General features: G+C 45.4%; 1 protein-coding gene across 3 annotated transcripts in view; it reads left to right on the plus strand.

Moving 5' to 3' along the window:
* MARCHF3 (membrane associated ring-CH-type finger 3) overlaps positions 1-25,663 on the plus strand; it is a 179,466-nt gene extending 153,803 nt beyond the window's left edge. For all 3 annotated transcript variants that reach the window (XM_041761438.1, XM_041761439.1, XM_041761437.1), the window contains exons 4-5: positions 18,399-18,608; positions 24,719-25,663. In XM_041761438.1, the coding sequence (XP_041617372.1) occupies positions 18,399-18,608; positions 24,719-24,877 (369 nt within the window). In that variant the 3' untranslated portion in view covers positions 24,878-25,663. The remainder of the gene's footprint in view (positions 1-18,398; positions 18,609-24,718) is intronic.
* The last annotated feature ends 1,581 nt before the right edge of the window (positions 25,664-27,244 follow it).

A 27,244-nucleotide genomic window follows, 5' to 3' on the forward strand; every position in this document is an offset into this window, starting at 1 on the left:
AAAAATCACTTCATTAAAAAAGCAAGCCAACCGAAGTGTTCACATGGCCGTGCCAGATGGAAGTGAGCTAACTGCTTGGTGCCTGTGTTTTCAGCCCATCCACTGCTGGTACAGGATTAATTTGGAGGGAAAATCCAGCTCCGTGCATAAAAAGAGTTACATGACCAGATTCTATTATTTTAAATTGTACTGATCCTTGCAGTGAACTTGGGTTGAAATACAAATTAGAATCCATGTTCTGCAGAGGACCTGTGTCAATCCAGCAGCTGCTCCATTCCACTAGCTCACTGAGGACACAAAGATGCAAAAGAGCAAGAGTTGTTTCACCCAACTTTTTAATTTTAATTCTGTATTTAAAAAAATACAGAGGGGATGCCTGGGTGGCTCAGTCGGTTAAAGGTCTGACTCTTGAGTTCGCTCCGGTCACAATCTCAGGATCGTGGGATCCAGCCCCACATCAGGGTCCACGCTCATTGTGGAGTTTGCTTCTCGCTCTCTCGCTCTCTTCTCCTCCCCTGGCTCTCACTCTCTCTCTCTCCCAAATAAATAAATAAAATCTCTTTTTAAAATACAAAATACAAAGGAGGATGAAGAACAATGTGTCAAACAGGTGCATCTCCACCACCTGGAATTAACAAACCTTAGCATTTTATGAGTGACATCCCTTTCAAAGGAACAACATCTTTGCAGGGGCACAGAGAGAAAACAGCTGTCTTCCTCACTAATTCACCCTCAGGTGTTCTCAAATATAGGAGAAAATTGAGCCAGGTTTTCCTTAAGCACATCTGGGCCAAGACCAAGAGCAAGTAAACAAAATGAGACTAATAATCCTGCAGGATTCTGGACCCTTTTAGCTAACTCCAAACGTAAGAACAAATAGTACAACTAGCATCAGCCACCAAGAGGTCCACTTCTTTGAAAGGCAGGCAATTAGAAGCTATTACGTGGGAGTTCAGGGTGGCAGTGGTGGAGGTGAAATTGTCCCCGGGCACCTGGCAGGAGAGCTTTGTAAAGGGGAGTCTGAGAGAGGAGCATTGCGATGTCACCCGATGACTAAAGCTGGCAATCATCTCTCCCTGAGTCCTGCCAAAATAACAAGGCACAGTTAGCTCATGGGAACTGCCCTGTGCAGGTACAAAGTGTCATGCTGAAAAGAAGAGTAACATTGATTGCAGGCGCCCTGGTGCAGTTTTCAGATGCAGAGTTAGAGACTATGCATACAGCCCCCCTGCTGAGGGCTTCAGCTAACCCTCCTCTTGCCTCTTCAGTTTTAAGTGTCAATAACTGACATTTTTAACTCCAAAGAAAGAATACACATTATTAAAGAAATAATGGTGTGAAATATTGTGAGCAGTACATGATTATAGTTAAATGCTGCCTAATGAACAATTGTATTCGAATGAGCAAAGCGCAGAAGTGTCTTCAATTAGGCGGTAGGAGACCAGCGGCTGTTCATCCGCAGGGTGATACTCTGCTATCTGCCTGTTTATGCCAAAAACTTCGTCTCTCAGAATAGGCACAGATCTTGATGTGACACCCAAATCCGGGGCATTCATTAATTTCACTTTGAGTGCACCTATTTGTATCCTTAAGATTTCATATCCCAGGGTAGCCCAGGTGGCTCAGCGGTTTAGCGCCTGCCTTCGGCCCAGGGCATGATCCTGGAGACCTGGGATCGAGTCCCACGTCGGGCTCCCTGCATGGAGCCTGCTTCTCCCTCTGCCTGTATCTCTGCCTCTGTGTGTGTGTGTGTGTGTGTGTGTGTGTGTGTGTGTGTGTGTCTCATAAGTAAGTAAAATCTTAAAAAAAAGATTTCATATCCCAAGTTTTTTTCTTCTTATTTACCCATTTCCTAGGCAAAGGGGAACCATGGCATGCTATACTGTTTATATAACCATCTCCTTCCTATGTCTCTATGCTCATACAGATCCCATTTTGTAGGTAAAGAAGCTGGGACTTCGAGGTGGTAGGTCACTCTTCAGAGATCTTCAGTACTTTAGGCCACAGGGCTAGGGGGTGGAGAAGGCAGAAGAATCAGATCTCCATAGCCCCCCTTAGTCCTTAATGTTCCCACCATTCCTGACTCAAAAGTACTTCTTTTCACATACTCGTTGACATGCACTCACACAAGCACACACAGAGCCGAGGGCTTCTCCACCCATAGCCAGCCTTTCTCAGAGAATAGAGGTACCAATGATTAAAGCTCTCATCTCCTCTTGAAATTTAATTCATCTATTAAACCTAAAGCTGCTTAAGGGGGTGGGAGAATGAATGGGCAGAGCGCAGGATCTTTAAGGCAGTGAACCTCCTCTGAACAATGGCGGACACATGTCATTTTGCATTTGTGCAAACCCATGAAATGTCCAATACCAAGAGTGAACCCTAAGTAAACCCTGGACCCTGGCTGCTAATGACGTGTCAGCATAGGTTCATCAATTGTAACAGATGCACCACTCTGGTGGGGATGTTGAGACTGGGGGAGCCTCTGCAGGTGTGGGGGCAGGGCGCATATGGAAACTCAATTTTGCCAGGGACCTAAAATTGCTCTAAAACATCTGTTTGGGGCACCTGGTGGCTAAGTCAGTTAAGCTTCTGCGTTCAGCTCAGATCATGATCCATAGGTCCTAGGATGAAGCCTTACATCTGACTCCCTGCTCAGTGGGGAGCCTGCTTCTCCCTCTGCCTCTCTTGCTCCCCCCCTCCCAGCTCATGCTCTTTCTCACTTGCTCACTTCCTCTCTCTCTCACATTCTCTCTCAAATAATCTAAAAATAAATAAATAGATAGATAGTTGGATAGATAGATAGATAGATCTATTTTAAAAACCTACAAACTTGAGCTGGGTCAGATAGAGAGTGGCATAGTGGAAAGGCATTGCTTCTCTGGGTCTCTTTCCCCACCTAGTCTGAGGTAGTCCAAGTTCTTCATTACAGCAGCTGTTAGGAGCTAGCAAGGTCATTTTTCATTTCCAAGGGCTTTACACACCCTTTCTTTGTTTCTTCTCATCTGGTTACTCTTCTACCTTTAAGTCTTCATTTTACTGAGTCATTTTGTCACGAATTTCTTCTGAGATTTCTCCTAAGGGAGAGATGTCATTAGAAAATCCCGTGAATACAATGTTATTAAGAGCCTCTTCCCTCCTTTTGTAAATGGCTGTGAAGGTTAATCACTCATAATGTGATTGTCCCACATTTGTGAGGCAAACTTCTCTAAAGACTGTCTTTCTAGATCACTTGGGTTGGCAAAACTGGTTTTGCAACACATGGGGGAAAACACTGGCTCTTCTCTTGAATTATGTGTCTAATTGCCTCAATTTTTTGCTTCCTTTCATGTCAGGTGCAGCAGATTTGGGGAAAGATTAAAAAAAAAAAACCCTGTCGGGTCTTGTGGCTTGGCTTCCCTCCTTCATTTTTCACTAACTATTGGATTTCCCTGCCTCATCAACTGCCTGCCTGTGTGCTTCAGTTGGGACCCTGTGATACTGTTTGATAAAACTTTTCTTTGCAATCCATTATTACAGAGTTAGAGGGATAGATTTACACTGCAACGGATGTGTGAGAGGAAAGTTAGGATTGTATATGTATAAGGTGAGGGAGAGAGAAAACTCTGTCTGAAGCTTTCAGTTTCCTGAAAAAAACGAGTTTAATTCTTAGGTACGCCACTTATGAAAGTGTGTAAAGGTCTGCTTGTGAAGATTGAGCTCAGATTAAAAGAACAAAAGAGATATTTTCTGCTCATTCCTTGATCATTGCTTCACCTCTACCCATGCTATTATAAACAGACGGTTAGAATAAACGGTGAGATTCAAAATATTTTTTGGGTTCAGAGAGGAAAATGGCTAATACAATATATGAAATGCAGGCAAGTGGTTGCAGCAGGAATGTTGTAAAATAGAATTTATAGGCATTTAAGGACTTTTATCTGAGAAGAATCAGTAAAAGCAGAAATTGGGAGATGAAAGGAAAAATAAGCCCAATCCTAGAAAATCATGCCTCCCCTCCTACCTATCTTCCTACTTCCAAAGGCTTAATCTTTGCCTGAAAAAGGGGGAGATGCCCGAAGAAAAGGCATCAGAGATGTGAGGAATAAAATCATTCTAATGATTCTAAACACTGACTTATCTGCTTAAAACCTACAACTTTAATGTTGAAACCCAGAAGTCATTCATTCACCAAAATGTACACATTTTCAGCTCCTTAGAAGACATGCCTGACAGATGCATACCTGAGAAATAACCCAATTAGATGAAGATGTGGCAAAGGCAAAAGGAACACCAAACCAAAATTCACACTGGATGCAAGGATTCTTTAGCGGAATCTTCAAGACACTTCAAATTATTTTTACGAAGGGGGTTTTTCCAGTCTCAGATTTTTCAAGAGGCTTTATTGAGATTTAATTCATGTACCATACAGTTCACCCACTTAAACTTTGCAGTTCAGTGACATTTAGTGTATCTGCAGAGGTGTGTGACCATCACCACCATCCACTGTAAGACATTTTCATCACTGAAAAAGAAACCTCATGCCTCAGCCTTTACTGCCCGGTCATCCCTGCTCCTACCTCCAGCCCTAGGCCACCACTAATCTTTTTTATCTCTCTATGGATTTGCCTCTAAATGGAACCTTCCAATATGTGATTGGCTTCCTTCACTTAGTGTAATGTTTGCTAGGTCTAATCTCAGATTTTACAGAAAATGTACCTTAACTTTCCTTGCTATTATTTTCTGTATTTTCCATCCCTTCCCAATATCCTCCTTAATATATGACTCCTACTGGTTATCATACTGCCTGAGTTTGCCCTGCACCCCCGTTCTGGACACTTTAATGTTCTATTTGTGTGTGCCATCTCCACTTTAGAAAGGAAGAAACTGGCCCAGAGATGTCCATGGTTCTTTTTCCTCTTCAAGTTTTGTCCCTTCCCTATCACAGTTTTTGAGCTGAAGCCCTGTTTGTTTTTTCTCTTTTATTGTATGGAAATCATATGCACATTGATTTTGTATATTGTCTGAGTGCTTTCCATCTTTGCTCTTTATGAATCCTTTTCTCCCATTAAGCCCATTAATTTAATTTGGTTGCTTTTGTGATTCTGCTGCCTCACAGCCATACAATTAATTTTTTAAATATCACATTTTATGCCCTAGGTTAATTTTTTTTAACCATCATCTAAGAAGAAATTATGGATTCTCAGAAGGCAGTCAAATCCTACTGCCCACATTCTTAAATTTTTCATAGCTCTGAAAAGTTGAGCTGGACCAAGCAGTGTCTCAAGACAATTTAAAGAAATACCCTAGAACAGTGTTTCTTCCCCCTCAGATATGTTTGAGAATTTGATAAAAGCTTGAACTCTCTCCCCTGAAATGCGCCGATGTCTGGTGTTCAAATACAGTCTCAAAGGGCTCACAGGTTTTCTGAAGCCTGGAACCCTAGTCAAGGACCCCTGATCTGGAAAGACATTTATATAAACTGCAAGACCTATAGGTTTTCCAAAAGTGTCTCCCACACCTTTAAAATGTCTTGCCCGTGAAAAATAAGGGAAATGTCTTAACACTTCACTGCAAATTCCCTCTTCCCTGAGGAGGCCATGTTATAATTCTGTGGGTGCCACAATAGTGGTTATGATTTGCTAGTCTTGAGGGGAGACTTAGTGATTCAGTTATGTGCATATACAAGACTGGGCTAGTTATTAACTCAGGCTCTTACATGGTTGGCTTAGTTCTGTACAGGGACATAGTGGGGGCGCATGTCTCAGGATCACTCAAGCAAAAAATGTAGGTGTGTCTCCCACCTGGACTAAATCTTTCCCACAGACAGAAGCTGTGCTCATCCAGCCAGACTCTTGCTTGCCCTTCTATAAATGCCAGTCCTTGATGTCATGACCCATGTCATTTGAACTATTTATTGCCCATACCCCTTAAGAATGTCTTCCCTGAAGATAGCTCTGTGAGCTTTGTAGCAAAATGGTCTATAAACATTGAACAGAATCAAGAGACGCAACACCAGCAGATACCATGGCATATTTCTGCCTAGCATTCTGATATTCAGGGCTCTGTACCCAGTGAAGCATATCCCAAAAGTCCAGGGAGCAGTAAAAACAGGTGGCTGGGTTGGCCTGGACAGAAAGAGGGAGACTCTCTAATCTGGATGTGAGGAGGCTTGGGAAGGACATGTCTGAAATCTTGAAAATTGTGAACAGCTCGGGTGATGTGCATGTGGATTGAGGTAGTACCATCCAAATTGCTTGCATGTTGGTGGGCTACCTTTGAAATTTGAGGACAGGGAGATTCAAAGAGAAATAAAGAGGTATTAGCAAATACTGCAGCGCATGGGCTTCAGCCACTGCCTCAAGTGGCACCTTGAGAGATTCCAGATCCAGTCATTGCTAGGAGGTATCTCATGTCAGTAAGGTCAGCTGGGCCATCCTGTAGGTTTGGAGTCCTTTCTGGCAACAAAACGCTGGGCTATAGGGATTGTGAATCTGAAAATTCCTGTTCCCACGGTTTTTCCACCTAGCAGAAATCTATCCCTTTCTCAAAATGCCTTGAACATTCTTGCTTGCTTTGGGAGTAGGTGGCGCTGGTGAGACTGTTTCTTCCATCCTCACCACACCCTGCTTGGGGAGTCCTCACACTGATAGCCTCACTCTTCCTCTGAGGGGCACCAATTTTTAAATGTGGTCCCATTGAGGACCTGGCTGTGAATTTGATGTGTCTCTCTCTCTATTCCTTTAAATATCCCCAGTGATCAAAACAGATATTTATGATCCTTACTCATATTATTCATCATAGTCTCATCTTTTGTCCAGGGTTCCAACTGGGTACACTGTCCTGACACCTTTTGCCCTGTGATCCTGCCCTTCTGCTGGATGTAATTATTCAAAGCTTCAGAAACCTGGAGTCCAGCAGCAGGCCAGCAGAGAGGGTGTCTGATGCCAGCCACTGTACTGGCTGCAGGATCAGGGGCCCCATAATAGCTAAATGAAGCAGAGCTCAGGGACAGGGGGCTGCTGGTCCTGCCCTGTTTATAACACCCTACATAGGGATGCCGGGGTGGCTCAGCAGTTGAGCGTTTTCCTTCAGCTCCAGGGCATGATCCCAGGATCCAGGGATCGAGTCCTGCATAGAGCTCCCCATGGGGAGTCTTTTTTCTCTCCCTGCCTGCATCTCTACCTCTTTCTGTGTCTCTCATGAATAAATTTTTTAAAATCTTAAAAAAAAAATAACATACTACATAGTATGATGCCATTGCCTCCCAGAGCAAATCATTTCTATTTTTGGCACAGTGTGTGTCAATTATAAATTTCTTCTGGAAACTTCTGTGTCCTTGCCCTCCATCCTCCTTACATCTCCTCTTCTTATGTCTCTGGCTTTATGCTGCTCACATATGCCACATAATTCTGCAGCATCCTTTCATATTTTGGATAAGCAACCTCCATTTGGCTGTGATCACTTCTGAACAGTGATGATCTAAAATAATTAGAGCAAAATGACTCCTGTTTTGCTTATATCTGAAGTTGGGAGTGAATATGTAAAATTATTTTGCCATCTAGTCCTGCTGTGCCGCTAATCCTATCTTTGGAACATTTCAAACCATTGGTGTGGATGTGTGTAGCATTTGTTTAAAATAATGCCAGCACCAAATTATAATGTCCCAGACATAAATATGGTATTTATGGAGCATTATAGCCTATTAATTGGCTTATTGGCCTAAATCCTCCAGGGCCCTTCACAAATCTCCAGGGTGCCCTTGAATGTGACTTGTGCTTCAGCCAAATCACAACTGTGAATGCCAGAACAACTGCAAAGCATGTGTCTGTGGCAAAAACTGCTTTACTGTATTTGCCCAGCAGAGGCAGGGCGAGTGGTCTGATGTATGTATGTATGTATATATCTCAGTTAAACGCATCCTGTTTGTACTCAAAGTGATCCTCTGGGTCAGAAGGATTTATGTTCTTTGGCTCTCAAGCACAAATTAAATATTTTAGGAAATGGGAATATAATTGTGAATAGGCCAGAAGAATGCTGTATACCAGTAGCACTACTAACCTGCTAGAGAGAAAAACACATCAATAACTGAAAAGGTTATTTCAGATAGTGATAAAAGTTATCAAGGAAGAACCAAGTTGTTGTAAAGAATAATTTGGTGAGAGAATGTGGTGGTTTGTGAAGGACTCTCTGAAAAGGTGACCTTCGGCAGAGAGGTAACCAAGAAGGAAACTGTCATGGAAAGAAACGTACCTTGCAGAAGCCCTCGGGCAGGAACCAGCTCGGCATTTCCAAGTCAGGAAGAAATACCAAGAAGGAGCATGGATTGAGAGGGCAAAGGAGCCAGATTCCAGGCACCTAAATTTTCTCCCTTACAGACCCACTGGTGATCTGTTGAAACCTGTGAATCCAGTCTCAGAATCATGTTTTTAATTATGTAAGATAAAAATAAAACAAACAAAAAAGCATTGGAATGGCAAAGATAACCCATTCCATTCTAATACAGCTATCAAAGTATTGAAAACACAAAAGTCGGGATCCCTGGGTGGCGCAGCGGTTTGGCGCCTGCCTTTGGCCCAGGGCGCGATCCTGGAGACCCAGGATCGAATCCCACATCGGGCTCCCGGTGCGTGGAGCCCGCTTCTCCCTCTGCCTGTGTCTCTGCCTCTCTCTCTCTCTGTGACTATCATAAATAAATAAAAAATTAAAAAAAAAATTAAAAAAAAAAAAAAAGAAAAAAAGAAAACACAAAAGTCATGATATAAAATCTAAGTGCTTCTTCAACACATTTGCAGAATTGGATAACCAAGAATGAAGTAGCAATATGTCACAATGTCTGCCACAGTTTAATGGGATGTGAAATATCTGTGATTTTCATTGATCACAAAGCCATGAGGACAGGTCATACCAGTGAGATTTTCTGCATAACTCAGTGAGATGCTAGATTTCAGTTGGAGGCTGTGAAAATCCTCATCCCCACATCACAGATCCCGTGAATCCTGTCCTTGGCCCCCAAACCTGGACTGCATCAGCAGGGCTTGTGGGCCATGGTGGGCATTAGACTACATGCCATGGGGAGCTGCCAGGGAGTTCAAAGTGAGAGAAGGAGGGTGATCTTGCTGCCTTATAGAAACTGGATTCAAAGATAACAGGAAGAGAAGATTGAGGAGGCAATTACAGGTGAGAGGTGAGGCTTGGAAGAGTAGTGGCCCTGACCAACAGGACGAGTGGATCGCTTGCATATGGGGTGTGGGGATGAGGAAAGGCCCATAAGGATGGAGCTGAGGGTGTTGACAAGGGCCACCAGGAGCTAGTCCTGCCACACCCTGGCAGGGACAACATGGGTGGCCACTGGGCAATACAGGTGAACCCAGGGCTCCATGGTGGACCTTGTCAAGTTTGCCATGTTGCTTGCACAAGAGGAAACAGCAAAAGCACAGCCTGAGCTCAGAAGGGCCTTGGGCTGAAAGACAATATGCACGCTCTCTAGTTGAACCTGATGTTTCAAACAAAAGCAGGAACTTGAGTTAAAGAGAAGAGGGTTCTTTACTACTCCCCTCAAAGCTTCACCATCCTCACTCCTGTGAGGGAGACTCCTGTTTTGTTTTGTTTTTGTTTACTCCTTCAAAGAGGTGAAAGAACTTGATGAGGAACATTTAGGGGAGCTAACAGAAGGACATCTGGAAGTGGTGTCCCATCTCTCATTCTATGTCCTGCATGGTTTCTACTTCCCTGACCTCATCCACTGTGGGAGCAAATAGAAATTAGGATCAACATTTCATGTAGTTGTACATGAAACTAATATAGTATAATACACTGTACATCCATTACACTGCAATTAAAAATGTTTTTAATTTTAAAAATGTGTAAAATTTTATGTAGTGCAAAAACAAGCTAAGGGAAAGAGTTGAAAGCACAGTAGGCTGGAGATCTCAAACCCTGGCTCCTCTGCCATGTAACCTTAACCTCAATGAGGTGTAATATCCTAATTCAAGACAGGAATAATAACGCCACCTTGTGTTATTAAATTCAGTGAAAATATTTGGCACATAATAGGTGCTCAGTACATATTTTTGGTTGAACTTCAGTTGTATAATTTTTATTTTTTAAGATTTTATTTATTTTTTCATGAGAGACAGAGAGTCAGAGACACAGGCAGAGGGAGAAGTGGGCTTCCCACAAGGAGCCCAATATGGGACTCAATTCCGGATCCCGGGATCACGCCCTGAGCCGATGGCAGGCGCTCAACCACTGAGTCAACCAGGCATCCTGAGTTGTATAATTTTTAAATGGACATCTAATATTGTCTTTTTCTCATATAGTTCAAGGAGTTTTCAGGTAGAAAAAAAGTAATTGTTACTAAAACGGTACAAAGGACCTTGAATAATTTACTGGATTTCTCATGCTATTTCATGACCTGTAGAAAAACAGATGGCATTCCACAATTATTTACATCTTAGGAAAAAAACTTGAATAGGTTATTTTACCTACAAGGGTTTTTTTTACCTTGTAGCAATAAAGCAATATGTAGATATTTCTCTTGGAGACCTAAAAAGAGTGATGCATAAGGAATACCATCTTTAGTCCAGAAGGCTAAACTCAGTGAACTTCAGGACTTGAGGTCTACCCACCAACAAAAGTGTCTCCTCACCAATCAATTTTGTTAGTCTAACTAATATTGTAAGGTCTTTTTGATCAGGGCTACTGGCATTCAGATGTTTATTTTTCATTTTCACTAAAATTATCGACTGTGTTCCAGCACTGTTCTTAGATCAAGGCATACAATAATGAACAAAAATGAAGTCCTTGTCATCATGGAGCTCTCAGTGAAGTAGGGAGCAAAATACAAACAAGTGTACAGATAAATAAAGAGCATCTTTTCAAAGAGTGCCTTGTGCTCTGTAGAAAATATAGCCAGGCACTGTTTGTAGGTGCCATATAAAGGTCCCATGTGAGCTGAGACCTAAATGATCGGAAGGAGCCAATGGCACATGAATCTGGGCAAAGCCTGGCCCCTCCAAGTGAACAGCCACAAGTAAAGGTTAGAAATGAAGAAGGAGAGGTCATTGGAGACATAGAGAGGGAGGCAGGTGTGAGGTCAGGTATTCTTGTAGTCCTAGGTAAAGAGTATGGACTTGATTCTGACCATAGGGAGAGCGTAAGCAAAGGAACAATATGCTCTGATGGATAGATGTTCAAGGCCACCCAGACAGGTTTTGGAGCCAGACTGTAGGGAAGCCAGAGTGGAAGTAGCAAGGCTATTGCCTCTCAAATACATATTGATCGTTTCCCAGGGATGGTGGTGGATGTGGAAAAAGTGCACAGATTCCAGATACCTATGTAAGGTGGTGCCTATATGACTTCCTGGCCGGTGAGATGTGGCAGGTAAGACAGAAAGGAAATGGCTGGCTGAGCCACTGGGTGGCTGGTGATGTCATTCACTGAGCTGGAGGAGACGTGGAGAAAAATAGGTGCTAAATCAAGAGTTCTGCTTCAGAGAGATTGAGTATAAGTCGTCTGTTAGTCATCTAAGTAGAGATGGTGAGTGAGCTGTTGAAAATGCACATCTGGAGCTTTGGAGGGAGGCCAAGGCTGGAGAAGGACATTTCAGGATCACAAGCACATCCTCTGTGAAGTTTTCATTTGAGCTGCTTTGCTGCAAGCCTGGTTTGATGGATATCTGGAGCGAGCATCTCCTCAGCAACCCCAGAGTCAGAATTTCTTTCTGGGTGACTTCAGCTGTTCTGGAAATTCACCGGCAGACGAGTACAGGAATTTAAAACATCAGTAGGAGTTTGTCTTTGTTCTCTGTTACGTCTTGAGTTAACAGAAATGCATGATTTTCATGTTTCATCATAATCTCTAGATCATGCAAAGGACCCATCACATACCCATCTGATCACTACACTGCCCTTTTGACTTTGCAGCTCCCCAGGCAAGCAAGACAGTTTAGGGTGGAATGAGTTGGGATCTGGGAATAAGACCCATGTCAAGGAATGTAAGCCCTTGGTTAATAACTCTGCCAAGTGTCAGATTAGCAGGAGATACTCAAGCAGATAAACCCACATGAGAAACCATGGTGAGACCTTGCCTGCCCTTTCCTTTTCCTCTCCATAAATTTGTGATGGTTCTATCCATTGTTATCCCTTCTATCAGTTTCTTCCATTCTCATGATGGTTTCTCATTAAGGAGATTCATGGGGAAGGTTGTAATCGATCAGAGCTGTTAGCCACCAGAGTGTAATCTGGTTCTAGTACAAACTGACCCGCACGCTGTCCTGTCTCCCTTGAGGACTTAAGCCGATTAACTTGGAGCCTGGGAGACAGAATCTAATGTCCTGGAGCTCTGCACCCCCTTTCCCCGTACCCCCGAGTGAGGGATTTAACAAATTGACACTGTAATTAGATCCAAAACCACAGTCAGCCCACCTTGGAAGGAATCACTGGTGCCCGGTTCACCTTGGATGTGTGCTTACAGCCAGTGAATGATGCCGCTCGCTGGTGGCATGCTGCTTTCATTCCCGCTGCTGTCTCTGGCCCTGTGCTGCTGATTACCATGGGGGGCTCTCTTTGGTTTAGACAGTTGGTTGGGTGGTTGGTTTTTGTATCCATTTCCAAGAGCAGATCAATCTCATGGTTCGGGAATGAGTTAGTGACTGGAATGAGATCGCCACGGAAAAACAGGCAGCTCATCGCCAGGGCTTTCAAGAAGGAGCACAGTCTCTGTACTTTATGTTTCTGACAGAACCAGAGAACAGAAGGCAGGAAGGGTGCCCAGGTTAACAACAGATCCCCTGGCCTCCGGGTGGGTGGGCTGGCCAGGTGAGAGATGCCACACACATTAGTATTCCCAAGCATCTAAGCATCTACCTTGGCTTTTAAAGCGCAGAACAATCACCAAGTATAAGCAGAAGACTAATGGTAAACTAAAGCCCCTTCCAGAATGATATTTTAGCTGCAAAAGCTGTCCACAAGTGGCAGGATAAATTAGTATCTGGCACCCAGGGAACTTTCTTACACCGATAAAAACACTGAAGGTACAAGCCTCCTCCTACCCACTTCATCCCCTCACCGCCCACTGCCACCGCCTTCTTTTTTTTTTTTTTAAACTAAGAATGATGATTTAATAGATTATTTTGGAGCACAGTCTTTGGAGCTAGACTACCTGGATCAAAGCCAAGGCCAACCTTTACAAGTTATTTGAGTTTTCTGTGCCTTGGTTTCCCTATCTATAAAATGCTGGTGATAATGGTGGTACTTTTTTCTCTTTTTTTTCTTTAAAGATTTTATTCATTATTCATGAGAGACACAGAGAGAGAGAGAGGCAGAGACATAGGCAGAAGAAGAAGCAGGCACCTCACAGGGAGCCCAATGTGGGATTCAATCCCAGGACCCCAGAATCATGCCCTGAGCTGAAGGCAGATGCTCAACCGCTGAGCCACCCAGGTGTCCTGGTGGTACTTTTTTTGAAGATAATTAAGGAGTAAATCAGTTACTTCATGTACCATAACGATAGTGCTCTGCATATCAGTGTGGATAAACGTAAGTTACCATCATTGATTTAACACTGCAAATGCCAAATGTGCGAGACGCCAGCGATAGGAAGGGTCCACCTCAGGTCAGGTGGCAGGCCAGACACGTGAACCAACCCACCATTCTGCCTTCACCTGCTCTTCATTAAATATTTGGGAAATGAAGACACCACTACAGAATAGTTGAATACTCTATGTATAATAAGTAAAACTGATTAGAGACATGAGATCTAAAAGAGAAAAAAAATCAAATTGAACAATAATTGAGATCAACCTTTTGATTTCAGCCAAAATGTAGCTGAAATAAAATGCCCAGAAATTAGACCTCATTGTGATTTGGTAAAAGAAAGAACAGAGAACAGAATAGTAGCCTCAGAATATATTATAAAATTACCATGATAATATCTTGACCAGCCAATCCTTCAACTACCATGACAAACCAGTAAAACAGGACTTACTATATCCCCCACAGCTGAAGATTTGCCAAAAATCTAGTGCATGTGCGCGCGCACGTGCGCGTACACACACAAGTGCCATTTGGTGCAGAAAGAAAATGTAAATTTGGAAAGCAAAGGAAGAGCAAAGTGAGGTTGGTTTGAATCCCACCTCTACCACCCACTTGCTGTCTATCCTTAGGTGAGTTAGTAAACTCTCTTCTTCTGGTATCTGCATCTGTAACATGGGGATAATGTGAGCATGTGCTTCACAGCATTATTGCAAGGCCTCAATGAGGCGGTGCATGATAAACTCAACTTTCTAGCACTGAGTTTACCCCAGCCATATTTCAGTACTAATTTTTTTTTTTAACTGCTATACTTTACAAAGGACTAGCTGGATGTCTCCCTCCTTGACTCCCTCTTCACTCCCTATCTCTCACTCAGCGTCTCTCTCCCGATGTTTGGTACACAACTAATACATGCATATACGTTTACATGGGTAATCCATGTTCATTTTAGAAAAGAAAGAAAATACAAAGTGAAAAAATTAAAGACCACTTATGATTCCACTGCCAAGAATAGCCTTGATTTTTCTCGGTATCCTTCTGGTCTTTGTCGATGTAAATCCACTACATCTATGTAGATGTAAATGTCTACGTGTATGTAAATATATCATTACATATATAGGATCATACTATACGTTCTGTTTGGTAGCACTCTCTTCCTCCTCAGCAATATATCATGTCAGTAAATATAAAATGTACATTATCATTATCATTTGAAATTACTCTGTGGTATTCTAAGTAAATTCTGTAGTTTATTTAGACAGTCCTCTCTTGCTAGAAACTTGAGGTATAATCATATTTTTTCTGTTATAAACTCCGCTTGTATAAATATCCCATATCAACCTATTTGGATACCTTGGCAGAGGTTCTTACCATAGCAGAGGACAGATTTTTTTCTCAGCAACAGATATTACCAATGGTCCTACACGGGACCTGCATTATGTATGAGATAAATATGCTTGGGATTCTGAAGAAGTCACAGATTGTAACATAATACTACCTATTTAAAGAACTTCATACCTGGGGCACCTGGCTGGTTCAGTCTGTAGAGAATGTGACTGTTGTTCTCAGGGTTGTGAGTTCAAGCCCCACATTGGGCATAGAGCTTACTTTAAAAACAACAACAACAACAACAACAGGACAGCCCAGGTTGGCTCAGCAGTTTAGCGCCGCCTTCAGCCCAGGGCCTGATCCTGGAGACCCAGGATCGAATCCCATGTCAGGCTCCCTGCATGGAGCCTACTTCTCCCTCTGCCTGTGTCTCTGCCTTTCTCTTTGTGTGTCTCTCATGAATAAATAAATAAAAATCTTTAAAAAAAAAAAACTTCGTATCTAAATATGACCCAGCAGCAAACAGCTGAGAAAAAAAAAAATATATATATATATATAGTTAATTATGTGCAGAATCCAGATATTGGATGATTATGTACACATAAAAAGGGCCTAGAAAATTTTCAAGAATACAGAAAATCAAAGAACAATTAGAAAAAGAGGAACTGGGAACCAACAGTAATACTAATCTTGACTTTGTGATTTATCTTACACCGGATGGCAATAACTAGGGATTTGTAATTACCTCCTTCCACACCTGAGTCATTTCATTGGGTAATGTCAAGGGCCACATATATAAGTAAAATACTAAATTAATTTTCATAAAATGTATTCAGAATTCTCCAGCAGAAGAAATTGGGGAAAGTCTTTGCCAGCGAGTTCAGCTTATCTGCGTACATCTGTTGCATATTTATTGAGAATCTACTATGTTCCAACAAGTGAGGACACAGAGCAAAGGAGGCCAGACTTACAGATCTGCTTCCAGGAAAAATCTGCAAGGGGAATCAGGTTGCTGCAATTTGGGGAACATCATTTAAGAATCTGGATTTCTGAATGTCTTGCAATTTTAATATTTTTCAAATATTTTACTGAAAGGACATCTGGGCAAGAGCAGAGAAATCTGAGTCCTCTCCTCAGTTTGACCCCTAAATCACCTGAAGCAATATCATTTAACCTTGCTGAGCCTCTATAAAATTAGGACAATCACACCCATTTTCTACTCTCTACGTCATAGCAACAGTCCCAGTATTTAGGCAAGAAAATGTTAATTAGAGCCTTTGAATTTCTTTGAAGCTGCTGAGATGTGTGAGGTACCATGACAACATGTGGCAGGGTCAATATCATTTGCAGTTGATCACTTAGGTATTTATGTGAAATTTTTATAATGCTGTATTTCTATTCAGAAGTAAGCCGGTAAGCCATATCCCCATTTTATCTGTTTACTCCGATCCATTTTAAAGGATTTTATTTATTTATTTATTTATTTATTTATTTATTTATTTATGAGGGAGAAAATGAGAGAGAGAGAGCATGAGTATGGCAGAGGCAGAGGGAGAAGCAGACTCCCTGCTCCCAGAACCCTGGGATCATGGTCTGAGCCAAAGGCACATGCTTAACTGACTGAGCCACCCAGGTGCCCACTTGGGTCCATTTGTGAGCTGAGGTTGACTTCTTTCAGCATCTCAGCACAGTTGTGAGGTGCAGTGTCCCTGGAAAGTGGTATGCTGGGCATTGCAGGTCATTCAGTGTTGACTTCAGGCCAACATTCAAGGAAAGCCACCTCCAGAAAACCTCTTCCATGCCTTTTACCTCCTGTTTCTTCTGCTCGCTCTCTGAGGCTTTTGCTGACCCTTCTACCACTCTGTCCTCACCTTGCCCTTTCTGCAGCTCTTCTGTCTCTTCCTCCTGCCATTGGCCTTCCCTCCACCCTCCACCCTCCACTGGGCACAACACACTCTTACGTCCCCTGTCATGCTCCTTTCCCTCCCACCAATGCTTTTGTGGGAATTGCAGCCTTGGATACTTGGGAGTGTCTGCTCAGCAGCCCACAATGTTCACATTTGGGGGCCAGCCCACAGCACTGTGAGGCTCCTATTTGCATATGAGATGGAAGACAGACTCAGCAAGCATCTCTTCTCACTCCCACTCCATCAACTGCACTTGAACCCCTCTCCTCTAGACCCTTTGGCCTTGACCAGCACTACATGGGACAGTGAGATGGGAGTATTTGGAGACATGGCCCAGAGCTAATCCGAAGAAAAGCCAACAGGACCCCATTACTGTTATGTACCGATACCAGTTTGTAAGCATGACTTTTCCCAGAATGGATTATGGAAAACATTTCATCAGGCATTTAGCAATTCCCTAAGTGGGAGTACAGCAACTCTGTTTCCCATCTTGGAAGAATTCTCATGTCTGGTCTTTTAATAAGCACAAAGTTTTCACCACCCTTTTGGGAGTTGGTTCAGCCTCAAAACTGGGCAGCACAATTAAGATGTCAAAGACCATCCTAAGTAGGCTCAGGGTCCTAACACAAGGAGGGGCATTACTGAGTTCATGGAGTCCCATGAGCCTCAGTCTGTGGGAGATCCCCAAAACCACCTTTAGGCTCCATGACTGACTAGAAGGCCTCACAGGAATCAAAAAATCTCTTACTCATGGTTACAGTTTATTACAGCAAAAGGATACCAATTAAAATCAGCAGAGGGAAAGGGTACATGGGGTGAAGTCTAGGAGAAACCAGGCTCAAGCTCCCAGGTGTCCCCTCCCAGCAACGTCACACACACCTGCTTAATTTCTCTACCAACAATTTGTGATGGCTCATATAAAGCATTATCAGTCCTAGCCTTGGTGCCCAGGGTGTTTGCTGGGGTGAGGCACATAGGCATACAGTACCTGCATTATTGCAATCAGCTCCTCAGACTCCAGCCCTCCACGTGTTCAGCATAAATCACATTGTTGACATAAACTCTTTTATTCTACATCTACCATATGGCTCAAGGCCTCAGGCATACACAGACACTGGTAAAAGGTAAAATATTGCAAGGACTCAGAGTTCTCTAAAAAGCCAGTCTTGAAAACAGGCCTCTCTGGGGCATGTGCATGATTTGAGCAACCGAGGTCTGCTAATCTAACCCTTTTCTTACAGGCATTCCCAGGGTCAAGATCCTGGAAGGCTTTGGCCACACAACAGCACTTCTTGTATCTCAACTAGATTACCTTCTGGAAATAATATCATCTCTATCTTCCCAAAGTGCCATTCTTCACAATAATAACCACTGAACTGTTTTCAAAACTAGTAGGCCATCTACAGTAAAGGACACTTATTATTTTTATCATCATCAGGGTGGTCATGTTAAATGATTATCAATAATCACTATCCTTGGAGGTGGGGTATGAAAATAAGCCTTTAATGCTCCTTTGGGATCTCAGAATAGGTCATAAGCAAGTTCCAGTTTCCAAAGACAGAGACACCCTGAGAGTAGTGTGTCTCCACTCCACACTGTCATTTAACTGTGACCTTGCTTTTCTCTGTCTTCCCCCTTTCCCTGGCAGTGGCTCAGAAACCCAGGCCCCCAGCATGAGAAGCGGACTCTGTTTGGAGACATGGTGTGCTTCTTGTTCATAACCCCGTTGGCCACCATCTCGGGCTGGCTCTGCCTGCGGGGCGCTGTGGACCACCTGCACTTTAGTAGTCGGCTGGAGGCCGTCGGACTGATTGCACTCACTGTGGCACTCTTCACTATTTACCTCTTTTGGACACTAGTAAGTATGGCCCACGGCCCGGGGGCTTGGAGCAGCTGGAGCTGGCACAGCCTTCCCTCTCATCTGTAACACGCCCCACCAGCCCTGTAGAAGACAGATCTGCAGGTGCTGGCGGGAGCGTGTGACGTGGTTTACTACCACGTGTGTACGTGTATGCTGTGTGCGTGCGTGTATGCATAGGTGTGCTGCTGGGAAGAGCAGATCAAGTAAAGAAAGAGCCCTAGCTTCTGAGATCCCATCAATCAAAGACACACACCCTAGACATTTCTCTCCTGCAGGGTTCTAGGACTCCATCTGTGATGAGGCACAGTGTTCTCTTTCTCTGGTTTGTGTGCCTCACTTTTGCCGGGATGGCAGTGTATTATGAATGATGCACTTGGGCACTGTTGCTGTCACTGCCTGTGCAGATCATGAATCCTCCTGCTGGTTATTTTCTTCTTACTCCCTGACACAGCCTATAGTCTTTGTTGGATGTGGAGCTGTGTGTTGCCTGATGATAATTCTGTATGTTGAGATATTGACTCTGCTGCCCATAAGAACACTAATTTATCTAGCTGAGAAGCCACCACCAAAGAAAACCATTTCCCAATAAGTGTGCCGGCTGTATACGAGGAAGAATTCTTAAACATGTCTGTTTTTTCATTCACTGAAACTTCTGAAAAGAGTTGAGTGCTTGGGCACTGGCTGGCACAGCATCCATCTCCCTCTTTATGTTTCCCTCTGGGACCTGTAGGGAAGAAGGTCACTACCCTCTAGACTAGTTTCAGAAACCGAGCTTCCCTGCTTCCTGGCATTACTTGGCTGTGCCTACTCATTTCTAATCTGAGCACGTCCCACTGTTACTTAATAGGTGTTTCCTGTCCAGACCTTACCATTCTCATATCCTGGAGTGCAGTGTCAGTGTGGGGAAGCCACTAGCGATTATGCACACTTGCTCCTTCGCGTTGTGTCTTCCAAACCCCGTCCCACCAGCTGCCACTCCTGCCAGGCTGACCACAACCCCTGCCCATTCCCCCTCCTGGTTGTCCTGTGACTCTCTAGTTCTGTATGTCCCTGCTGGTGGGAGCGTTCAGGGAATAAGTGGAGGCACACGTCAGTCTCAGTAAGAGGGACATGGCTCAAGCCTTAGTAATAAACACAAGCGTTCTGATGCTTCCAACTTTCTGAGTCCTCTGGTGAATTTAGGCATTCTGCTCCCAACCTGGTGAAGCCTCACCAGCAGAAGTAATACTGCCTCCTTTAAAAAGTCTGTGCCTACAAAGTGGGTCCTGATTCACAGTGAGTCAAGCGATGCAGTGGGCTCAGAAGTCACCAGACAGTGGGAATGGGAGGAGTGGTAGAACAGGAAATTAAATTGTCTTTTACCACTGACTCCCTGTCAACTGCAGCAGCTTGGGAAAGTCATTCCGTGCCTCTGAGCCTCAGTGTCCCCATCTGTAAAGTGGGGATGACAGTAATGCCCATCCCCCTAGCCTCCCCGCTGCCTAGTGATAGAAAGGAAAGAACCCCTCCCGAGAAAGCACTCTGGAAAATAATTGTCAGTTTGTACCATGTTTACAGGTTTGCTAGGCTACGATTTGTCTTAGATGTGTTTGTAAGATGAAGGATGTCAGGTTGAAGATGTCAATCTAATTGTTGGGCTTTCAAACCAAACTTATGGCCTTTTCAAAAACCTGCTTTGTAAAGCATACGTTCAGCTAGGATGAAAGAGGAAAAGGAGGCTGGGGGAGGAAGAAGGGGAAAGATTTCCTCAGAGAGAGACGATGTGACCCTGTTTCATGTCCTATCTCAGATGAAAGGGGGTTTGGGTGGGAAGGGTGCCTGGAGTGGGCTCCTGCAGGAGGCAGAACACACTTCATCCCAGAAACGTTTCCAAGAGGCCATAATAGTGAAAAAGCGCATACATTAGAATGCAAAGGCCCTGTGGTCGGACCCAAGATGTAGCATCCTCAGAGCGGCATAACCAGGGTACTTAACCTCTGTGATCAGCCTTCCACTGATGCAGAAAGTGGAGGGACTTGGTGGGGTAACTTCGGGAACATTTATCAGAGCACCCAGAACAGGCATGGGGCTTTCTTCCTCCGGACACCTAGCCGGCTACAAGATGCAAAGCAGCTGGAAGGAAGGGAAAGCGTGCTCCCCTCTGGCTGGTGTGGAAACCGCTCGGCGCCCCTGAGCAAGAGGTTACTCAATCTGCACTAACTCCTTCCCAGATAAATGCTGTACTGAGCCTCCCTGGCAGGAGCCGTAACTCAGGAGCTGACAACACTTGGAAAGTGCCCTCCGGCAGAAACCCATTGTAAACAAGCTGTCAGGCTTCAGGAGAATATGCTGTGAAAATGTCTTAGATAAACAAACACGGTGTCAGTCCCAGCCTGGCTGCTGCTCCGAGGAGCCTTTCTGGCAGGGCCTCGCCACTGCTGGGAAGGGGGCCAGGAAGGGGGACACACAGGCTCACCGCCACCTCCGCCACCCTGCTGCCACTCCAGGAGCCGGACCCTCTGGTACCTGCCACGTGGAAACCTGCATCTGGGACCCCGGAGACCGGGGTATGGCCCATCTCCATCGTGCCCTGGGGAGAGGGGCCCTGGAAACATCACTGCCCCCATCACAAACCATGTGAGGTCCCGGAACAGACAAAAGCCCTATGAGCACTGAGTCCATGCATCAAGAAGTCCTCCCGGGGGGCACCTACGATGAGCCCCACGTTGGGAGGTGGGGGGACTGGGGTGTTGCGCATTCACCGCGTCACTGAGGCGACAGCCAGTGCCCAGCACAGAAACTTGGTTAAGGCCCGGGATGGGGGTGAATGAGCGATCTGCTTCCTCTGGCTGACCTGCAGCCCCACAGGTAGTCATCCGAATTCTCCCCGTAAAGTAGGGAAATCTCCAGGAAGACAGCATCCAAACGAGGGGCGCTGTGTGCACGCTGGCTGAGCCACAGCCCACACGGCCCACGGCTGCCCGAGCGTGTTCAGTGTGACCCTGTGCCCAGTCCCTCTCCGCGGCCCATCTGCTCACATGCAGCCCGCCTCCTCCAGGCAGCCGGAGGTCAAGGAGCCAGGCCTGTTTCTGGGAAGACGACTTGCAAGGCCCTGGCACTGTCAGTAAGCCTCGATCACACCATACTCTCCGCAATACAGATAGATTTCCCGAGCCCTGCTGTGACTTTCCTGCAGACTGTGGGCCGCAGCCTGTCACCTCCCTGACAGGGAGGGGTGGATGCTGGTGTCTTCTGGCCCTCCTTGCCCCGTCCAGGGACCACAGCTCTTTGTAGGATCTTGCCCCCAATAGGTTAATAGATATCCTTCGGATGAAGCAATGAATGCATCTCAAGAAATCTGTCCCAACAAAAGCAGTATTCTTAGAAGAGCAGCCCTGTGCACTTTCTTCCTCCTTTCCCTAAAACCTCAGACATTTAAGGGCGGCCTGGGGCGGCTCAGTCAGTTAGGTGTCCAACTCTTGATTTCAGCTCAGCTCATGATCTCAGGGTCATGAAATCAAGCACCAGCTTAAGATTCTCCCTTCCTCTGACCCTCCTCCTGGGGACATTTAAGAAATATCTCAACAAAATTCCCAACGTTACAACTGTCATAGCTTCTTTTTGGTTTACGCTGTTTATTTTTCCCTCACTGCCTCTTCATTTCTCTAAATCAAATTCTGTTCCACTGTAGGAAGGAAGTGTCTTGGAGCTTCTGGCCCAGACTCCGCACTAGCCCGGGGCATTGCCAACCTGAGGCCCCGTCTGCATTATGCCCAAGTGCCTTTATCTTCCCCCCAATAAGGAATCATCTTCCTATGATGCTTTCTTCTTATTGATTGAATCTGCCCGCCGACTGTGATGGTTAAAGGCAATTAAGATAGATTAATACATAATGAGATCTCATTTGTTTGTCTGAACAAGCGGATTGATTTTTGTACCTCCTGGCCCTCGAGGAGCCAGGAGACCTGCTAAGTCGTTGACTCCCTGGTTGCCTGAAGCAGTGCTTTTCAGGCTTTAACGTATCTGCGAATCACCTAGGGATCTTGTTAAGATGCACGCTTGGATTCCTTAGGTCTGGGTGGAACCCAAAATTCTGATGTTCTAACAGGCTCCCAGGTGATACAGCCCTCTGCTGACCCACGGCCACACTGAGAGCAAAGGAAATAGCACTTCCCCCCCTTTTCCCTCCCCCATTCCCCTGTGTCTAAGAAGGAGCATCAGAAAACTGTCTTCTTTTCCATATTTAATGTATTAAAAATTACAGGCCAAGAACACTGGTGTGTGTGAGGCACGGTGCTAAGTGCTTTCTCAGATACCACTCTTCACAGTTTGCAGACAAGGAAACAAGCTTGAGGGTGTGACAAGCAACCCTCCCGAAGTCATGGAGCCACTAGGCAGAGGATGGGGGTGCAGGCCGGGTGTGCCTGGCCCGGGGCACCGCCTGCATGCACCCACGGCGACTTCTCTGCCCCCCGAGGTCCAGCACGCACAGCTCCTTAACATACAGACCAAGGGTCTCTTGATTTGAAACCCAGCTTTCCTGTAATGTTTCCAGATTCCAATCTTCTTGAACTGCCAGAGCTCCTCATTAGCACCTCCCTGCCTTCTACCCTTTCCCTGCTCTTGGCTTTGAGCAGCAGGCTTTCCCACCTGCCTCTCTTACATTCATGAGGAGCACCACACAGCAGCAGGACAAAATAGATACATGAGAATCAAGCTTAGGGGGAAAAAGAAAAACCAGCCCTGATCCACTTTGGCATGTTCAGGGCCTTTTGGAGAAAAGCACATCTGTGTGGGTTTAAAAGCTTGTATTTTCATACCCAAATTTCTCTGGCACTCAGCCTGTGGCATCTGCTTTCTAGCCTCAGAAGGCCTGCCAAAAGACCAATAAGCCCTTTCTCATCCAGGGCCTCTGCTCTCCTCTGCTTCCAGAAACCTGAGTTCCAACCATCGGGTCTGCCCTCTCTCTGACCACCATGCTCTCAAACTGGAACCTATCCTCATTTTTAAAGACAGTTTGTGCATCTCCAGAAGTAGGGACTCCGAATTTTCCAGGCAGGCCATCAATGCCGTAAGCTAACCTTCTCCGAAATGAACCACAGATGTGTCTCGTTCCAGGATTTTACATGGAAAGCAAGTACTTTTCAGCACAGTTATGCCACAATTGGCCATCAGTTTACTGCTCATAATGTTGTATACCATGTAAGAGAGACTTTAATCTGAACCAGTGTTGCAATCAGAAAGAGTAAGATATTTATTCACTCAGCAAACTCTACTGAGCAACTTCCTAAGTGCCAGGCATAGGTGCTGGGCATGCAAAGATGAATACAGCCCAAGCCCTGCTCTCAAGATGCTTCTGCGGTAGGGAGAGGGAAACAAATATACTGACGTACAGAGCACGTGATGCCACGCTGAGGTCCGCACGAGGCACTGCAGGTGCCCTGGGAAGTTGAACCTACCCTGGGCTGAGGCTCAAGAAGAATTTATCAGGGGAGTTAGTGCCCCTGCCTCCCAACTGAAAGCCAGAGGACGGCCAGAGCTGAAGGTAGTGGGGGATCACTTATTGGGGCCAGCAAGTGTAGGTGTAACATGGCCCAGTCCAACAGTACCCTTTCTATCATAGCCAGTCTGAATGTTAAATTGTGCAGTGTCCAACCTGCAGTAGGGTACATGACGCCCAAGCATCCCTCTCATTTAGCAGAGAGAAAGCTGGCGACACTGCCTAGGTCCCACCCCTGGGCAAGGACTAGCACTGTACCCACTCTGTCCCGCTGCCTGTAGCCAACGTGCTTCACAACTGATGCTTTGGGGTCCAAACGCTACTATCCCCAAAGTAAATCCAGACTCTGAAGGAACCTCATTTCCTATTCGTATCTTAATTTTTTCCAATCTGAGGAAGAGTGAAGGAAGCCACCCCAGGGGACCTGCCTGAGTTTACACATGGGTGTTCTCTGCTTGGTGCCAACCTCCCAACATTCAGCTGTTGCTAGGGCAGTCTGGCCCAGGGCACTTGCCCCGCTGTGCTGCTGCCAGCTCTCTGGGGCTGTTTTCAATGACGTGTTTCTTGGATTGATTATCGGCTTCTGCTTACCTGAACCCTTCCCTTATTTTTCCTCTCCCAACCCCAGGTGTCATTTAGGTACCACTGTCGATTGTACAACGAATGGCGTCGGACCAATCAGAGAGTGATTCTCCTCATTCCAAAGTCTGTCAGCGTTCCTTCCAACCAGCAGTCCCTGCTGGGCCTCCATTCTGTCAAGAGGAACTCAAAGGAGACCATTGTTTGACGTCTGTGTCGTTGGTTGGTTGACTCGTTGTTTGGGGTTCTGGAAGTTTCTGCACTGGGGCCATGCACTGAGCCACCCCCCGAATCCTTCCTTAGGCCGTGGGTCTCAGAACACCTGGAGCCATGTTAGCACATCGCCCCGAGCAACGGACTCGGCCCGAAGAAAGCAAATGCTGTTTCACTTGGAATCATGGATGCTGCAATCACACGATACTTGCTGAGCTGCCAAACATGCTTATTTAGCAGATACTATATGGAGTTTCCTGAACACCTCTTTAACATATGAGGAAGGTTGTCCTGCTAAAGATGCAATTCAATGCTTCCTTTTTTATTACTATTTCCAAAAAAAAAGAATATATATATATATATATATTAAAGTCAGATGATAATCACAATCAAAAAGCCAATGTTAAAACTGGTTTCTTGGTTTGGACAGGTTTGGTTTGGGTGAGTTTGTTTCCCGGTTTCTACTGTAGATTCTTTGGGGTAATTTGATAACTTGAGTGGTCTTTTTCATCTCCTTCTTCTCTCTTACTCAAGGAGACAGCGAAACAACTGCAGAACAAGGCATATCTGAAGGACGTTTTGTACTAAACTTCATTTATTCCATTTTTAAAGGGGGGGAAAAGGCGTGGCAACTCTCCCAACAATGAGCTGTTTATTTAAATTTCACTAAGAAGTAAAAAAAAATTATGGTGAGGAGCACGCTCCTTTCAACTTGTTTGGTACTGCCAGCTGATAAAAACTATTTTCTAATAATAAATATCCAGTGTGTGAAAGACAAATCCCATTGATTGCAATATTTTTTTTAAATTATAAACCTGTGAAGTTTCCCCAAAGTAGATTTCAAAAAGGAAAAAAAAGGGGGCAAGAGGTTGGTGTTCTTCCTCCCATCCCATTGTAGTTCATGTCTTAATTCTGCATTCACAAGGAATTGGAGGATCATTAGACATTTCTAGGAACCCTGGACCCGTTTTGCATATCAATTAGCATTCCCATTGCTCTATTGAATTTCTAGCTTGACAGGTAGATGGGGCAAAAAGTGTGTCCGAGCAGCCTACAGCCCCTTTGTCTGATTTTCAACAACAAAAGTGAGTCCCACACAGTGCCTTCCTGGAGCCCTGAGCCAAGTCCGTCACAGGCTGAAATAGACCTCTCCTAAGGGCTTCACGTCCCCCTTTTATCCATCACAGAAGAAAGGGTCTAACCTGCACCCCACGTTTGTGTGCCACCCAAACCAGGGGGCACACGTGTCATCTGAGGAAAGCACTTGCCGCGCTGGCTCCCCGGCCCTCCCCCTGCCGCCGCACGGAGAACAGGTGGAGCCCAGCGCTGGGAGACGCTTAAAATATGGATTTCTAGAACACGACCCACATTCTGAAGATCACTCCAGCGTCTGCCTTAGGCTCCCCAGGTGGGAGAAGGAGAGTGCAAAGCAATAGGCAGCGAGGAGGGTAGCGACTTCCATCTGCAGATTGATCAAGCCGATGCAGGTATCACCACTGTCTGCAGAGCCCCCCCCTCCGCCCCGCAATTCACAGGCTGCTCCCCGCGCGCTGTGTGGGGAGGGCAACAGCTGTCCTGCTCTCTCTGCTGCAAAGCTCAGATGTGCTTTATGGCTGATGACAATAGATTTCCTCCCCACCACGCTTCACTTCGACCCTGAATTCCCGTCATATGTGCCTCAGCCCTTCTGCTGGCTCGGCCCCGCTCACCCTCCAGGCTGTCATTAGCTGCACCACCGTCCACCGTTTCTTAATTGACCTTTTTAAAATGCTGGACGCCACTGGCTGCACACAGCTGTCACACATTAAATTTCCAGAGCCAAGAGTCCAACTTGGTAGTTGGTGAACTACAGCCCGGTAATACAGGAGATAAATAACTTATCCACCCAGCCTTGATCGCTGAGCTGTCAGCTTAACCAGGACACCAGCAACACCTGTGGGGGAATGGCACGAGCATTCAGGAGAGGACCGTGCCCTTCATCCTCCTGCTTTTTCCATGAGGTCGGGAAGTGGGAAGTTCCCAGGATCATTTCCTGTTGCGATGGCTGCAGGGAATTCCTGCTGTCTTGGTTCATGAGATGAGATATAGTGACTCAAAATATCAGGCCAACAGGTGCCCGGCAACCCGCTGGGGCCCCTGCCCCGGGAGTCGCTACCCTCCTCGCTGCCTATTGCTTTGCACTCTCCTGGGAGGGTGGGCGTGTTGGTGCTGGGTCTGTGCCCTACCTCTCTCCCCCACATCTGCATCCCCACCCTGGGGAATAAAGCAGAGTCCAAAGGCAAGGAGTAGGCTGCACATGGGCTGGTGTGCGGGGCACTCCTGGCAGCCAAGAGCAGATCAGTGCCCCCCCTCCCAGCCCACC

Source organism: Vulpes lagopus, chromosome 7, assembly GCF_018345385.1.
Source record: "Vulpes lagopus strain Blue_001 chromosome 7, ASM1834538v1, whole genome shotgun sequence".
Taxonomy (NCBI): Eukaryota; Metazoa; Chordata; class Mammalia; order Carnivora; family Canidae; genus Vulpes; species Vulpes lagopus.